The sequence below is a fragment of the Papaver somniferum genome, chromosome 5 (assembly GCF_003573695.1).
Source record: "Papaver somniferum cultivar HN1 chromosome 5, ASM357369v1, whole genome shotgun sequence".
Classification (NCBI taxonomy): Eukaryota; Viridiplantae; Streptophyta; class Magnoliopsida; order Ranunculales; family Papaveraceae; genus Papaver; species Papaver somniferum.
Genome location: NC_039362.1, coordinates 157,948,723 through 157,965,189, shown reverse-complemented (window position 1 = coordinate 157,965,189; position 16,467 = coordinate 157,948,723). Strand labels below are relative to the sequence as shown.

Sequence of the window (16,467 nt, the reverse complement as noted above, 5' to 3'; positions counted from 1 at the left end):
ATTATGCCTGGACGGTACTCGGAAGTCAATGATGCATACCAAGATGCATCAACACCACCCTTTAAGGCATTACACCTTTCGCAGAACAATGATAAGTTGGAATGATGAGAAGTTAAGTATGGAAATACACTTAAGGTAACATGCTTGCGAAGCATGCTTGCAAAGGCAAATGGACATGCATTTTCTTGGTGAAACCCTCGAGTTTTTCCTACGATGGTATCCTCATCAAAAACAAGCCCTAAATTTCAATCTCAATTAACATAACCGATTCTTCCAATTCTTGATGGATTGAACCATGAAAATAAATCAGATAATATAAAAACTGCATTTTTCTAGTTCCTCTTAATTTCTTTGATACGCATCACAAAGTACTTTTGATCTAAATGTATGACCAAGTTCCGTAATCTTTGTTCAGTTGCGAGAAAGCGATATTGATTTCAAATAATTGATAGTAGACGTGCTGGTCTTTTCTAATTTTGATAACTTTTGTTGTACATATTTTTTTCTATTAATTTTAACATCAAACTAATACTTTTTTCTATTAGTTTTAACATCAAACTAATTGTGAGAATTTTCTATAGGAACTGCTCAACTACCACGATCGTAAGAATGTCACAACCTCTGAGAATAACCACTTTTTAGTGGCGATACATGGAGCATGCTTATGGTGGTTAGAATAACAACATACAATAGACAAAAATCTGACTCACATAACCTAGTGAATTTCAACACCAGAAAGATCAAGACACAATAGTGTTTATGGCATATGATCAAAATGAGACATGTTGCAATCCATTCAGCATCATACAATGCACTACAGCTATAGAGAGACCAACTAGGATGCGGATGCACTAGCAAATCGGGCAGTCATCAGAAGCCAACGTGAATTCTTGAAACCACCTTTAGGAAATATATATAAATACGCGTTTTTTTAAGATAATATGTAATTGATGACTCCATGAGTGTGAAGATAACGTACTCCTTTTAGTTTAAATTAATAAAATATATTTTAAGAAATGGTGAGACGTTGTTGAAACATGATGTTCTGCCAATGGTACTCATCATATTTTGAGTCTCTCATATTTTAAATGGACTTACCGCGAAGGAGATACTTAAATTATTTTAAAGAGAATTCTATGTAGTACGTTCTAATGGTTTTATATAAAAGCGTAAAAAAATAAAAATAACGACTAAATGAAATTGGAAACTAGTATGCACTAGTTACAAAACAAACGACTTTCAATAACAACTATCTAGAAAGTATGACTATCAATAAGAATACTGGTAGACACTATGCCCCAACACTACTTGCATGATAAAATTAAAAAAAAAAATTAAAATTTTTGGGACTCAACAAATTGAGGGCCTAGGCAACAGCCTAGCCGGCCTAGTCCATAAGACGGCTCTGTACTTAGGTAGGTGGTGGTTAATGTTATGCATATCATTATTGAATCGTAATTTTCTACAAGGAGGGGCCAATTGTTGCTTTTATATGCCTATTGAACATCAAGACTTGCATCGTAAATGACACAAATTCTCGATTCTATGATACCACCAGATGTTATCTGGTGGGAACATTTTAAGTTGCATAATCACTCAATATGGAGATTTTTTAATCGATAAAGAATATGATGTTGATGAGTTGCGAATTCAGGTCAATGATATCATCATCCAATAACTTTACCACTATACAGTATGTATTAATGTGACATTGGCTATCTTTGGTCCCGGTTGAGTTGCGAAATTACAGCCTGGCTTCTCCTGGTTTAAGCCATGTTCAAAAGCCTGAGAACTCTTCTTTTCCACTATTTACTTTCAATTGGGCTAGTAAAAACATGCTTAAAATTTAGAACCATTTTTCTAGGGACCATGATTCTATTTTAGGCAAGACATTATAAGTAATCCTAAATCACCCCTTATTTAAATGTTTTTCTTAATACCAAACTTACCCTCCTTAATTAAATGTGTTAGTTTAATGATTAGTTAGTTATTAATTAATGATTACTAATTAGTATAATTAGTAATGATTAGTTACCATTAAGAAGTTCTATTACAAAAAATGAAAATTTTTTCTTTGCGAGAAATTTTAAATTTTTTGTGATTAAGTCCGTTTACCAAATTTATGACCAAAAACTAGGGCTGTTCATGGTCGGTTTTGGTTCGGTTTCTAGCCAAACCAAAACCGAAACCAATATTATCGGTTTCTAAAAATCTAAACCAAACCAATCCATTAACCATTGGTTCGGTTTCTAAATGGTTACATCCGGTTTCGGTTTGTCCCAGTGGTTTTTGGTTAACCAATAGTTATGTCAAACGACTCAAACAAAAAAAAAGATACACAAATTTACAGATAAAAAAATCGTAGCTGCCGATAGTATTGGTTTACACAAATTTACAGACAAAAATAAATAAATAAAAAAAATATCAAGAATAGTTAAAGCTTACTCTAAATCTAGAGATCAAAAGAAGATATATAATATATCTTAATTTAATTAGTGATAAACAAAAAAGAATGAAGAAGGGAAGAAGAAAGTCGAGTAGCAGCAGTGACTGCTGTAGTTAGGGGTGGAGAAGGGAGGAGACTGAGAGAAGGAGAAAGAGAAAGAGGGAGAATATCATACTGAAATATTAGATTTAGGGTTTCTATTTATCCTCTAAATCAATGGGTAGAATCTAATACTTGTTAATCAAGGTAGAAACTAAATTTAAAAATTAGTCGGTTTTCCAATGGTTTTGGTTCGGTTTTAGAGGTCAAACCAAACCAAAACCAACACTATCGGTTTTCCACTTTCTACACCATAACCAATCCATTAGTAAATGGTTCGGTTTGGTTTCTTCCTAATTGGTCTGGTTCGGTCCGGTTCCAGCGGAAAACCGAAACCATGTTCAGCCCTACCAAAAACGAACTTAATGATTAGTGATTAGTATGATTAGTAATGATTAGTTACCAGTAAGAAGTTCGGTTACAAAAAAATTGAAAATTTTCCTTGCGATAAAATCGAACTATATATTTGGTGTAACCATTAAATAGTTCGGTTACAAAAATATTTAAAACTTTTTACCATCAAACCGAACTTAAAGTTCGGTTAAGAAACATTTTTTGTGACGTAACCGAACTGACCAGTTCCGTTGGGAAATGTTTTTTACAACTAACTGAACTACAAGGTTCGGTTGGGAAATGTTTTTTGCAACTAATCGAACTGTTAGGTTTGATTGGGAAATATTTTGCGAAATAACCGAACTAAGGTTCAGTTGGGAAATGTTTTTTGCAAATAACTGAACAACTAGGTTCCGTTGGGAAATGTTTTTAGCAACTAACCGAACTATTAGGTTCGGTTGGGAAAGTTTTTTGCTACTAACCGAACTATTAGGGTTCGGTTGGGAAATGTTTTTTTTCTACTAACCGAACTAAGGTTCGGTTGGGAATTTTTATTTGCGAAATAGCCAAACTGTTCTTCATGTTCATCATTTCCATTAGGTTCGGTTAGTTCGACAAAGTTTTTCACATAATTCCTAGCCGAACTTCTCTCTGCAGCTTCCATTTTCAACTCATTTGATGGTTAATGCTCATTTTTCAATCGAACCAGGAACGTCAAGGAAAGAGAGAAGAAGAAGAGAATAATTTTTTTTTTCAAAACTAAAATTTTTCGATTCCCCATGTTTTTGTTTTTGATTTTGGTTAATAGATTCATTTAGATTAGATTTATATGATTAGATTTCTATAGTTATTAGGTTAGTTTTAATTTAAATTAAAGTAAAGGGTAAATGTGTATTTATCCAACTTTAGGACACCCTTTATAAGTATAGGGAGGTTGGCCTAATAAGACCATGCCCCCACCCAAAAAAACCATGGTCCCTGAAAAAATGGTTGAAAGCTTAGGTTTAAGCCCGGTATGAAAAATTGGACAACCCCTTCTCAAACGAGTTTTCTGGTTACAATACTTTGAGGATAAATCCTCTTTCATACGGTGGCACCCCATCACCTTTTCATCCACCCATGGGTCTTAGACTACTGTTCTCTCTTCTTTCGGTTCTTTTTTTTATTTTGTAGTGATTAATAAAAAAAACAAGTAACTCGGATATTTTGTGGTGCTCTATCTTCTCTTTGGCCGGACTGGATTATATCCAAAATGATTCCTCCACCCTAAGATTTATATGTATACCAAAGTTTTACCCTCAAAAGAGCTAATTGTTCATAGACGCAGTGTTTAAATCGTAGACATCAAGAATCTATCAATTTATAGTCTTGTTTGGATAGCACATCAGAAATACTTTGGTGTACAGGGAACACTATATAGTAGATATTTGACAGCCAAATTAATGTATATCTATAGTCTGCTTCTGACTTCGACTTCTGCAAACGCGCAATTAGGCTTAGTACTTTGGTGCACAGGAAGCACTATACGGTAGTGTACAAAGATTCATTTCCACTATACACTAAAGAGTTCCAAACACTCTAAAGTAGGTCGAATAATAGACCCATGGTTGCAAGTCTTCGCGCAGGTCTTCGGGCAACAGTTAGATATTAAAAAGAGATAGTTGTGTACGGTTATAAATCACTAAAGAGTAGGATAAATAAATTGCACCTGGTTGTGTTTTATCAAAGGAATCTTAACCGTCATATCATTGGCTCTCCCTCTCTTTTACTTTAACCTCCAAAGTAGTTTACTTTTCCGGACAATAATGTTTGAGAAAATCGAAAAGCATTTTCCTCCACTTTTTCTGCATTATAAACTGAAGGGATTCCATTTGTTTAGCATCAAAATCTACCTTCGTCTCGAAGTTTTCCACAGTTTTTATCTTTCTCTCTGAGCATTCCCAACTCTTTGTTTTGTTCTGCTTCACTTTGTTTAAGTTGGTGGTTTTACGTACAAGTAAATTTTGGAGGATAATAATGGCGATGACACCCAAGGAACACATAGAAAAGATAAGGAAAGTGAAATTTAAGATTGGAGCTAAAGAACCAATTCAGGTAACTGATGATCTTTGCTCGGTAACTGAAGATCTTCATCAAGCAGTCAAGAATCTCTCTGCTGAACTTTATGCTAAAGATGTTCATTTCCTCATGGAGATCATTCAGGTACTTTTTTCAGTTCAGGTCAACATTTTCAGTTTTCAATCCTTGAATATGATGTTTTTACAAATGATTCTGAATTTGCATTTTTGCAGAATGCGGAAGATAACGAGTATCCGGAAGGAGTTAAACCTTCATTAGAATTTGTGATGACTACTGCTGATATTACAGCTACTGGTGCTCCTGCAACTCTATTAATTTTCAACAATGAAAAGGGGTTTTCCTCAAAAAATATCAATTCTATCTGTAGCTTGGGGAATTCTACTAAGAAGGGCAATAGGCAGCGAGGTTACATCGGAGAGAAAGGTATTTTTTTTTCTATGGATTGTTTCAATGGTGCATTGTCAGCTTATATTATCAATTTCATCTTCTCATGTCAAGATTGAAAATCATAATAGTTATGCGCAAAATATATTTGAAATTAAATGATCAGCTGGGAGGCATCCACAATAACCTTTTACATATGTTTGGGTCTCTAATCTTGAATCACGATAACCTTTTCATGGATAAATGCACCGTAATTTGCAATTTCTTTCTAATTTGTAACATAATTTACCTACGTTTCTTTTGCAGGAATTGGTTTTAAGAGTGTGTTTCTGATCACTGCGCAACCTTACATCTACAGTAACGGATACCAGATAATGTTCAATGAACACCCATGTCCAGACTGCGACGTAGGGTACATAGTGCCTCAGTGGGTGGAGCATCCTACTGTTGCTGAAATACAGCAAACTTACGGGTCTGCCAAGTCTCTCCCCACCACAACCATCATTTTACCTTTAAAGCCGGATAAAGTTCATCCAGTGAAGCAACAACTCTCTAGCATACATCCTGAAGTGCTGTTATTTCTTTCTAAAATCAAAAGGCTTTCAGTTAGGGAAGCTAACAAGGATCCCAAGCTCAATACACTATGTGAAGTCTCAATTTCAAGCGAGACCGAATTCGTTTCTAGGAAGAATGTTGGTGCTGAGTCCTACACTCTTCATCTCTCAGCTGAGGAGAACACTACTTCAACTGAAGGAGAGTGTAGTTATTATATGTGGAGGCAAAGATTTCCCGTTAAGCAGGAAAACAAAGTGGAAAGGAGAACGGAGGTTGAGGAATGGGTTATTACTCTGGCGTTCCCTTACTCGCAGCGTCTGAATAGAGGAATGACTTCTCCTGGTATCTATGCATTTCTGCCTACAGAGATGGTCACAAATTTTCCTTTCATCATCCAGGCTGATTTTGTTTTAGCATCTTCCAGGGAAACTATTTTACTGGACAACAAATGGAACCAAGGGATTCTTGATTGTGTGCCCTTAGCTTTTACCAACGCCTTCATTTCTCTCATCAAATCATCTGAAGCAGCTCCACTTTCTACTCTTTCAAGTATGTTTGAGTTCATACCTATCAAGCCTTCCTCGTACCCGAAGTTAGACACTCTAAGGGAATCAATCAAAATGAAACTGATGGAAGAGAATATTATTCCTTCGGAATCCAACACCGAACAGAAGTTTTTCTACAAGCCTAGGGAAGTTGGAAGGATTATACCTGAATTTTGGACCATCTTGATGAAGGCACAGAAGCAGGGCGTGAGCTTGCATAATTTGTCTTCCCATGGAAAAAAAGCTCTCAGTTCAGCATTTGACAAGTCGAAGTATGACGACATACTGGAGTTTCTGGAAGTGAAAGGAATGGATAGTGAATGGTATGCCAGATGCATTCTGAGTTCTAATCTTGTAAACGGAGTCCGAGATGATTTGTACACAGAGATCCTTTCGTTTCTGTCAGAATATTGGGGCTTCTTTATTAATACGAACATGAAGAACATACCTCTTTTGAAATACATTAGTGAATATGAATTTGTTACGTTCTGGAGCATAACCGAAGCAACAACACTGGGTAGGAAACTCTGTCTGTCAAAAGAATCTCGTCATACCTCTTGGCTTATTGTCTGGAACAACCTATTCCGATGTTCTCCAAAATGTTACTTTATGCCAGAATCTACTCAAGAGGCTTTGCAGTCATTTTCAAAGAGGGAGACAGTAAGGAATTGGCTTTTCAGTTTTGGTTTGAGCGGTTTGAGTATCTTTGAGTATGCAGATCTTCTCTTTGATTCCTTGAAGAGCGCTGGTAAAAATCATGTCATCAACTGTGCTCATTTCTTATATCAATCTTTATCTCGTAACTATTTATCCGAAACTGAAGTTCAGAAATTATGCAAAATGATGCCATTGGTTGATAAGTATGGTTGTGTTTCTACACAAAGAAATGGGGTACTAGTTCCTGCCAGAGGTAGTAACTGGGTTAAATTGATCGGTTCAAATCCGTGGAGGCAAAGCGATTATGTTGAACTAAGCGAGGAATACTCCCATCCTGCTCGTTTTGTTGGTTCACATACAGAGGAGAAACAACTCATGGCATTTCTGACAAAATATGTTGGAGCTTCAGATATCCCCCACATATGTCCTCCCGATGAACATTTTCCAGCTGCTTATTCTCCTTTGACGAAAGAAAACACTTTTCTACTATTAGAATGGATTCAAAACCTCAGATATAGGAGAAATCTGGTCGAAGGGAATTTTTTGAGCTGCATCAGAGAAGGAAGTTGGTTAAGGACGTGTTTAGGCGGCTCAACAAGCTACAGACCTCCATCTCAGTCCTTCCTCCTTACCGGTGCTACGTCTGGGGACAGCCTGCTGCAAAATGGGTCAGAGCTGGTTGATATTCCATTGGTTGATCAGCAGTTTTATGGTATTAGAATCAATCAGTACAAGGAAGAGCTGAAATCTATTGGCGTGATGTTCGAGTTTGGCGAAGCATGCAAATTTATGGGTAAGCGTCTCATGTCTATTGCAGCTAACTCCAATTTAACAAAGTCCAATGTGTTTTCGATACTTAGATTCATAAGGCTTTTGAGAGAGAAGTATTTACCTCTTGACGACTTCATCAAGAGCATCAAAGATGGCAGCTGGTTAAGGACACGGAAAGGTGACTTGTCTCCAGTTGAGTCCATCTTATTTGATTCAGAATGGAAAGTTGCTGCACAAATAAGTAATCTTCCTCTAATCGATAATGATTATTATGGGGAGGATATTTCTGGATTCAAGACGGAGCTTGAGTTGCTAGGTGTGAAGGTTGGATTTCAGAAGAATTATAAGATTGTCGCAGACTTCTTCAGAATGCCTGCGTCACTTACAGTGGAAGCAACCTTTTTGATACTGGAATGTGTTCGCCATACAAACTCATCTACACTCGTGAACGTGCTTAAAAATCGAAAATGGTTAAACACTGGTGTTTTAAAATCTCCAAGTGAATGTTTTCTTTACAATGCCGGATGGGGATGCCTTCTGAAGGTTTTTCATGGGTTTCCATCAATTAGTGAAGAACATTACGGACCTGCTATAGTTTCTTATAAGGGCGAGTTAAAAGGACTTGGGGTTGTTGTAGATTTTGATGAAGCAGCCAAAGTTTTTGCTAGTCAGTTTAAGCAGCATGCATCTTCATCATCCATTACCAAGGAGAATGTTCTATCTTTTCTATCATGTTACAGGCACCTTAAGAAAACCTTACCAATGGAAGTCAACAAGTGCTTACGTGAAGAGAAATGGTTGCAGACTCGTTTAGGCAGAAGATCCCCTAGTCATTCTATATTGTGTAATTCAGACTGGGAAACTCTCTCTTCGATTGTTTCACTTCCTTTAATTGATGACAGGGATAAAGGCTATGGCAGGGAGATTCTAGAATACAGGGAGGAGTTGAAGGCAATTGGAGTGGTTGCTGAATTCAGTTCAGGGATGCAGTTTGTGGTTGCTGGGCTCAATATTCCCTCTAATCCAAGTGTTATAGCTGCACCGAGCGTTTTTTCTCTTTTGACTTGCATCAAGATTTTGTTGAAGGAGAACAAGGATTTACCAAAAGAGTTCCTTAAACGTGTAAATAGAAGATGGTTGAAGACTAGTATGGGTTATACAGATCCTGGAAGTTGCTTGCTGTTCGATTCTAAATGGACATCATTGTTGCAGCATGAGGATGGGCCTTTCATTGATGATGAGTTTTATTGTTTCAAAATTGCATCGTACTCTAAAGAGCTCGAGGCCATAGGGGTCACAACAGACGTTCAGCATGGGTGTTCATTGGTTGCCAACCATTTAGAGTCTCATTCTCAGTTTACCGTCATTGCTCGGATCTACAAATGTTTGTGTCATTTTCACTGGGCGCCGCAAAAAGGAGCTACTAGAGAGCCTATGAACGAAGATTCTGTACGGATCTTTATTCCAAATGGAAGCAACATGGGACGATGGGTTGGTCCAGAAGAATGTGTTCTTTATGACAAGGACAACTTATTTGGCTTGCAGTTGAATGTTCTTGAGAAGCACTATGAGAAGGACTTGCTCAATTATTTCTGCCTTTATTTCGGTGTTCGTCAGAATCCTAATGCTGATGATTACTGCAAGCTTTGGAAAAAATGGGAAAGTACTAAGCAAAAGTTAACGCCTGTGGAGTGCCGGGCTTTTTGGCTTTATATAGCTAAGCACTGGAACTTGAAGACACAGAAGCTTCTTTCTGAGAAGCTGTTGAAGTTGCCAGTGAGCAGTAAAGACTCAGCTGAAATTCTTTTATTGGACAAAGATGCGGTGTTAATTCCAGATGATTTGCAACTGCAGGATTGTTTAGAGAAGGCTTCTCCTGACCCTTTATTTGTTTGGTATCCTAAGCCAAGTTTTCCTTCTGTGACTAAGAGTAAACTGAATGAAATATTCGCTAGCATTGGTGCTCGGACGATTTCCGAATCTGTAAGCAAAGAAGGATCTTCATGCCTGGATACTGCAGAGCTCAGGAAAATCACTTCGAAAGGTGCATTTATCAAGAAAGGTCTTGTTAGAATCATTCTTGCTTTTCTTGCAGATCCTGCTCTTGGAATTGACTTTGAGAAGAGGCGCCAGATGGTTACTTATCTTCTTGATCTCATGGTCTTTGAGACTGAAGAACCGATAACAGCAACTTACAGCCTAAAACTGTCTACCGGCAGCATCTTAAAGGTCGATGTCAGCCGAATGATTCGGTGGGAGAGAGAGAACATGAAGCTCTTTACCCAAAAGATAGATAGATCTTCAGCTGGACATAAGGAAAATATTGCATATGCGACCTACTTTTCTGAAGTTATTGCCGAGGGACTTATGTGGGAGAAGGCAGATCAAATCTCTGGCTTATGTGAACTGATCAAGTTGGGTTGGCTATTAGATTTTGAAGAGGAAGCCATCAGTTTCTTGTTAAAGAGAAAAAACTTGCAGCTTTGCTACGAGGATGAAGAGTTCCTGAAGTCTGCATTTGCACCAGAATAATTATCTTCAGTCAGTCATCCTAGTTATCCTTTTACTTGGCTTTGCGTTCTCTATTTAATGTTTTTAGTTGCTTAAGACTGTGTTCCGTTTATGTAGCTTGCATTTGCATTATCTTTAATAATTTTTATCTTGAACTTGCTTAAATCAACCGATTACGTTGTTCTTGATTTACTATCTACTAGGATCGTTTATCCAAGAGATTTGCTGCCATTTTCGCACTTTAGGAGGATTATTACTATTTCAACAGTAAACAACACAGTCTCACTAATACTTTCTTTTTGGTGATAAACAGTGGTCCATATGCATTGTTCAAAATGAACTATCAAACAATTCATGACCGTACAAAATTTTAACGAACGGGTCAAAATATTATGCACACTGATTCACTAGTGATGCTTATCAAAGGCTTTAGTACTTTGCGTGGTAAACATGAGTTGATGAACATCATCCATGACGTTTTTCTTAATTTTTATTTTACTTTTCTTATTAAGGTTTGATCGTTAAGAAACCTACCTAATCGTAGAAATTAGTAACTAGTAATAATAATACATTGGAAAGTTTGAAGTGACTAATTATTCCACCGTACGTGAACCCCAAGTCCCAACCATTTAAGCACATTTTAGCTCCCCTCTAGTAGCATACGCAGTATTTAATAAACCAACTGACTTCAGTTTTTTGCACCTCGAAATTGTTCTGTTTCTCCTCTTACTCTCTAATATACTTTGCCTCTCTGCTATTTATCAATGTCTTCAATGACTTTTACATGGATTTCATCAGCTGTTCTCCTTTTACTCGCCTATATCATCCATGTATACAAATCCAAATCCAAGCACAAACTGAATCCCTTACCTCCTGGTCCAAAAGGCCTACCAATTTTAGGTAACCTTCTCATGATAGGTGAATTCCCTCACCGAGATCTTCATCGTCTATCAACCCAATACGGTCCCATATTTTACATGCGTCTAGGTTTTATCCCAACCATTGTTGTTTCTACACCTCAAAATGCCGAGCTTTTCCTTAAAACTCATGATCTTACTTTCGCTGGTAGACCCTTTAGTTCAGCAGCTAAATATATTTCATACCAAAAAAACTTAACGTTTGCCACATACGGTCCATATTGGGGTAATATGCGAAAATTATGTACTTTGAAACTACTTAGTAGCAAAAAAGTTGAGTCATTTAGATCCATGAGAAGTAATGAAATAGGATTGTTGGTGACATCCCTCAAACATGAGGCAACTTCAAGTGAAATAGTAAATGTTAGTAACAGGGTCTTATCTCTCTTTAATGGTATTTGGGAACAAGTCTATGAAAAGTGATCGGGATCACAAAGGATTTCAAGATGTGGTTCATGAAGGATTGAAACTTGGTGCACTTTTTAATATTGCCGACTATATATTGGTTGGCTTGATGTTCAAGGGCTAGAGAAACGAATGAAAGCGGTTAGTAAGGTTTTTGATGAAATGTTGGAAAAGATTATCGACGAACACGTCAAGGTATTCGATAAGGATAACCAGAAAGATTTTGTCGATGTTATGTTGGCTTTTATGCAAGATAAAGAAGCCGATTTTTCTATTGATCGTTCCAGTATCAAAGCGATTGTACTGGTAAGTAACTTTATTTCTGCTATGCCAATTGGCCTACTCATGTATGGGTTATAATCTTTTTTTGATCGTTCAGTAAGTGCTGACAAGTTTTGGACTCAAATATTGATCATACATCTTTGGTAAAATAATTTGTAGGACATGCTGGTAGGATCAATGGATACTTCATCAACTGCGGTTGAGTGGACAATGTCGGCACTATTGAAGAATCCAAGGGTGATGAAGAAACTCCAAGAAGAGTTAAAAAGAGTCGTCGGTTTAGACCGACTTGTGGATGAATCTGACTTACCAAACTTGGAATACTTGGATATGGTTATTAAGGAAAGCATGAGACTCTATCCAGTTGCACCACTACTAGTTCCTCACGAAGCAATGGAAGACTCCATCGTCAATGGTTTCTTCATACCCAAAACTTCTCGAATAATAATAAATAGTTGGGCAATTGGTCGTGACCCAGACTCATGGACGGATGCTGAAAAATTTATCCCAGAAAGATTCGTTGAGAACAGGATTGATCTTCGAGGGCAAGATTTCCAACTCCTCCCACTCGGATCAGGCAGACGAGGTTGCCCTGGAATTCAGTTGGGTCTCTTAGCGGTTCGACTGATTGTTGCTCAGTTGGCTCATTGTTTTGATTGGGAACTTCCAAATGGTATTTTCCCCGATGATCTAGATATGACTGAAGAATTTGGCCTCACAATGCCAAGAGCTAAGAATTTACTTGCTATTCCAAGGTATCGTCTTCGCAATTAAATTGGTCATATTAGTGCTTGGTGTTGGTTGATGCTTAGTTTGTGGCGTTAATGGGCTGTAAGCCTAATATTTACGCGTGCATGTAACATGTTGTACTGTTGTTGGCTGTGAAGTATGAGTTGATCTCTCTGATAAATAATCATTCATTACTGCTGTATCAATAAGGATTGAATGCACCAAAATAAGGAAGCTGAGTTTGACATTCTTCAAAATGCCATCACGCTTTTGGATAAACGAATATTTTATTCATCTCTAATGAGGTTCAGGCACAGAGTGCCTTGACATTAAACTTACAATCCAAGAAGAGAAATCATAATACTCCTCTAGCCATAGTTTGTCTGACCTAACTTTTATTGAAATGACATCTGTAAGGAGATTGGCATCCCTTCTAACAAAATAAATTTTCCAGTTACTAAAAGAACGTAAAATAGTTTTGATTTCACCGATGATCTTATTATTTTCCCATCTGTTGTCAGTGGCAACTAAATTAACTACTTCTGCATCAGCTATTAGATGAAAGCCGTCTACCTTCAAATTTGTGATCCATTTTAAAGCTTCCAGCATCGCCATGCACTCTCCTGCTTTAGCATATATCACTCCAGCTGTATAGGTGCCTTTAGAAAAAAACACCATTCCGGTGCCAATATCATTAGTAAAGTGACTAAATGATATTTCTACATAAACTTTAATCACCCTAGGATCTTCTTGTATGACAACTGACTTAGTAATGAGTGAACTTTCAGTTGCATTTCACTACACCATATTTTTAGTAACCTCTTATTTCAGTCACTAAATGGGGAACACAAATAAGCCGTTATAAAAAGGGGTGTAACAAATTTTCGAAACAACATGTTGCCGTTACTAGTCTGGGATTGTAACGGCTTTCGTAACCAAAACAAGGCCGTTACAAAATGACAATTCGTAACCAAGGTCAGACCGTTTCTAGATTTTTACTAGAGTTACAAATATATTGATTAAATCCACGTTGACCGACTTCAGTTTTCTTGTATAATTTTAGTAACCTGGAATTTGTTGTTACTAAATTTTTACTAGGGTTTATAATAGTTTGACCAGGTCAACGTTGACCGACTCCTACTACCCTGGTAAAAATTTAGTAACACTTTTTTGCTGTTACTAATTTTTTTATAACAAAAAAAAGAAGGTCAGTCTTCATTGACCTGGTAAAAATTAATTCCCACCCCTTTTATTTCACCCTGCAAGTACCATATCCCCTGGAATTGTTTTCATTCAATCCAATCCAATCCAATTCAAAAGAATTTATTCAAATATTAATTCTTTCTACATTCATTCATTTTACATTCGAAAGAAGCAAAAATAACTGCTAAGTATATGATATTGGGGTTCATGGTGAGTTCAACTGTCAGATTATTCATAATTGCTAAGTATAGGCAGATGACTCTTTTATCATCTAAAAATCTAAAAGTTCCAACATACCGATAAGTTTACCTGAATCCACTTGTTTCTTTATTCAATATCAGCTTGTCCTCGACATTCTTTATAACTGCTTCGTTTGCAAGCAAGAAAACAATGCATTTAGAAATAGAGTTTCGCTAAATCTAGTTGAAATTCTACTCACTTGTCCCTGGTACTAGAGTTTATTGTATGATAATCAACCGGAGAAATAATAAAATTAAGAATCAAGCAGAATCTAAGTGAAAAATAAGAAAAATTACTGAAATCCGCAACCGGGAGAATCAGTAGTTTAGTCGAATCTTTGAAATTCCCTAAAATCCCTACAGTTTCAAACCCTAATTTCACAAATTTAAGTTACATTGGGATTAATTGTTGATTATAAACCAAACACCCAAAATCAACACATTTTGAATCCCTAATTCACAATGTAAGCTTATATTAGTATTTCATCCTAGAATACAAATTTTATAAACAGTGTAATATCAAGTATTAATTGAATTATGCTTAAAAAAAACGTATTAATTGAAGAATTCGTAGAAATAAATCCGAAATCTGATAAAGATTGCACCTTTCTTCTCTGGAATGAGACAATGAGCTTCAGAAGATGCTTTCGAGCGTGGATAATATCAGTGAACACTTACTCTCTCAGGAGGATGAGGAAAAGGAAATTTTGGAAAAGGTCGGAGAAGGAGGAGGAGGAAATTCTTGAAATAAAAAAAATGGAAAAAAAAATTAAACACGTCATCATAGAAGAAAGAGAAAGCAAAAATTAAGAAAAGTCACTGCCATGTCACTGGTGGGATTGACTGTGGGATTTGGGGTGGGCTGAAAAGAATTATTGATTTTTATCTTGAACTTGATTTGAACTTGGTGATACTATGCCAAAGAGCATTATTAATTTGGAACATCAATCGCTTACATCGTTCTCAATTTATTGTCGGAAAATGTTAGGTTTACCCACCTGGCCAAATTGGGATATACCCCGATTAATTGAGGTATACCTAATAAGATAAAATTTGGGTCATTATGAAGTAAAACACAACACCCCTTAACCATTTTTTCAAAATGCCTAATCTACCCTTGCTTAATTAACACTACTAATGTGTTTAGGTTAATTAATTTAGTTAGTTAATTAGTTGGATTAAAAAGGGGATTGCAAAGCTGCTGAGTGATTTCATACTCAAAATTACATAAAGAATCAACACTTTCAATTCTGACAATATGAAAAATCGGCAAGGTCGACAAAAAATACTCTGTCGACTATAGGATTTTTGACATACAGAGAAAGGTGTTACAAATGCATGATTAGTAGGCAAGGTATTAATTTCATAACCTGCCGACTAAACTATAGTCGTCAAGGTATAAGGATGAATACCGTGACGACCCTGTAAATACTAATTTCAGAGATGAAAAGTCGTCACACTATTCAACCTAGTAAGATACCGACTAATACTAGTCGGCAAGGTCCACAAAAAATACCCTGCCGACTAATACCTGTCGGCAAGGTCGACAAAAAAATACCCTACCGATTGATGATAGAAATGTGGAATCATACGGGATTTGAGATTGGGTATGATTTTGTACCCAATCTCAAATCGAGTATGTAATGTAGAAACTCTTTTAATACATACTCAATTTGAGATTGGATACAAAATCATAACCAATCTCAAAACCCGTAGAACCAAAATTCAGTTTGATTTTTTGTTTTAATTTGGTTTTTTTTCTTTCCTTCTTTGGTTGCATCACATAAACTTTGAGTTTTGAATGAATTTGAAGTTAATGGATTTTAGTCGGGACGGATTTTTTTCCCTGTAATTCATGTATTAACAGTCTGTGCAAATTGATCTTTTGACACTCCTTAGCACACTATATTAGATGGTTTTAAATTTAGTATACCCCAATCCCAATCTCGCCAAGTTTACCTAGTATTTTTCCCGACTAAAATCTTGCCACTAACATAACATGAGACCCATTTTCGTTTGTTGACAATCCCAATGTTGAGAGGGCTTCCATGATCCATTCGTAATTTTTTGCGGGAGCAAATATCAATATCGCTAGGTGTAGCACTCCTCTTAGGATCGTTAACCCAAGAGATTTGCTGCCATATACGCACATTAGGAGGATTATTACTATTTCAACGGTAAACAACACGGTCTCACTAATACTTTGCTCTTAGGGAAGCTGGCGCCGGCAACTACGAATAATCATACTGTATTTTTTTCTTGTAGTCCATACGCATTTGTCCAAAATGAAGTAGTATTGACCATACAAAACT

At 36.6% G+C, this 16,467-nt stretch overlaps 1 protein-coding gene and 1 pseudogene across 1 annotated transcript; both read left to right on the top strand.

Annotated features, from left to right (window-relative positions):
• The first annotated feature begins 4,731 nt into the window (after positions 1–4,731).
• LOC113283358 lies at positions 4,732–10,568 on the top strand. Its single transcript, XM_026532590.1, has 3 exons — positions 4,732–5,080; positions 5,170–5,380; positions 5,648–10,568. The coding sequence occupies exons 1-3, from the start codon at positions 4,895–4,897 to the stop codon at positions 10,399–10,401; spliced, it is 5,151 nt and encodes a 1,716-aa protein (XP_026388375.1). The 5' UTR covers positions 4,732–4,894; the 3' UTR covers positions 10,402–10,568.
• Positions 10,569–11,072: 504 nt separating this feature from the next.
• Positions 11,073–12,953, top strand: LOC113278023 (annotated as a pseudogene).
• The last annotated feature ends 3,514 nt before the right edge of the window (positions 12,954–16,467 follow it).

Coding starts and splice junctions, on each gene's coding strand:
- LOC113283358 (XM_026532590.1), top strand. CDS start 4,895: ATGGCGATGACACCCAAGGAACACATAGAAAAGATAAGGAAAGTGAAA. Junction 5,081..5,169: donor TCCTCATGGAGATCATTCAG/GTACTTTTTTCA, acceptor GCATTTTTGCAG/AATGCGGAAGATAACGAGTA. Junction 5,381..5,647: donor AGGTTACATCGGAGAGAAAG/GTATTTTTTTTT, acceptor TTTCTTTTGCAG/GAATTGGTTTTAAGAGTGTG.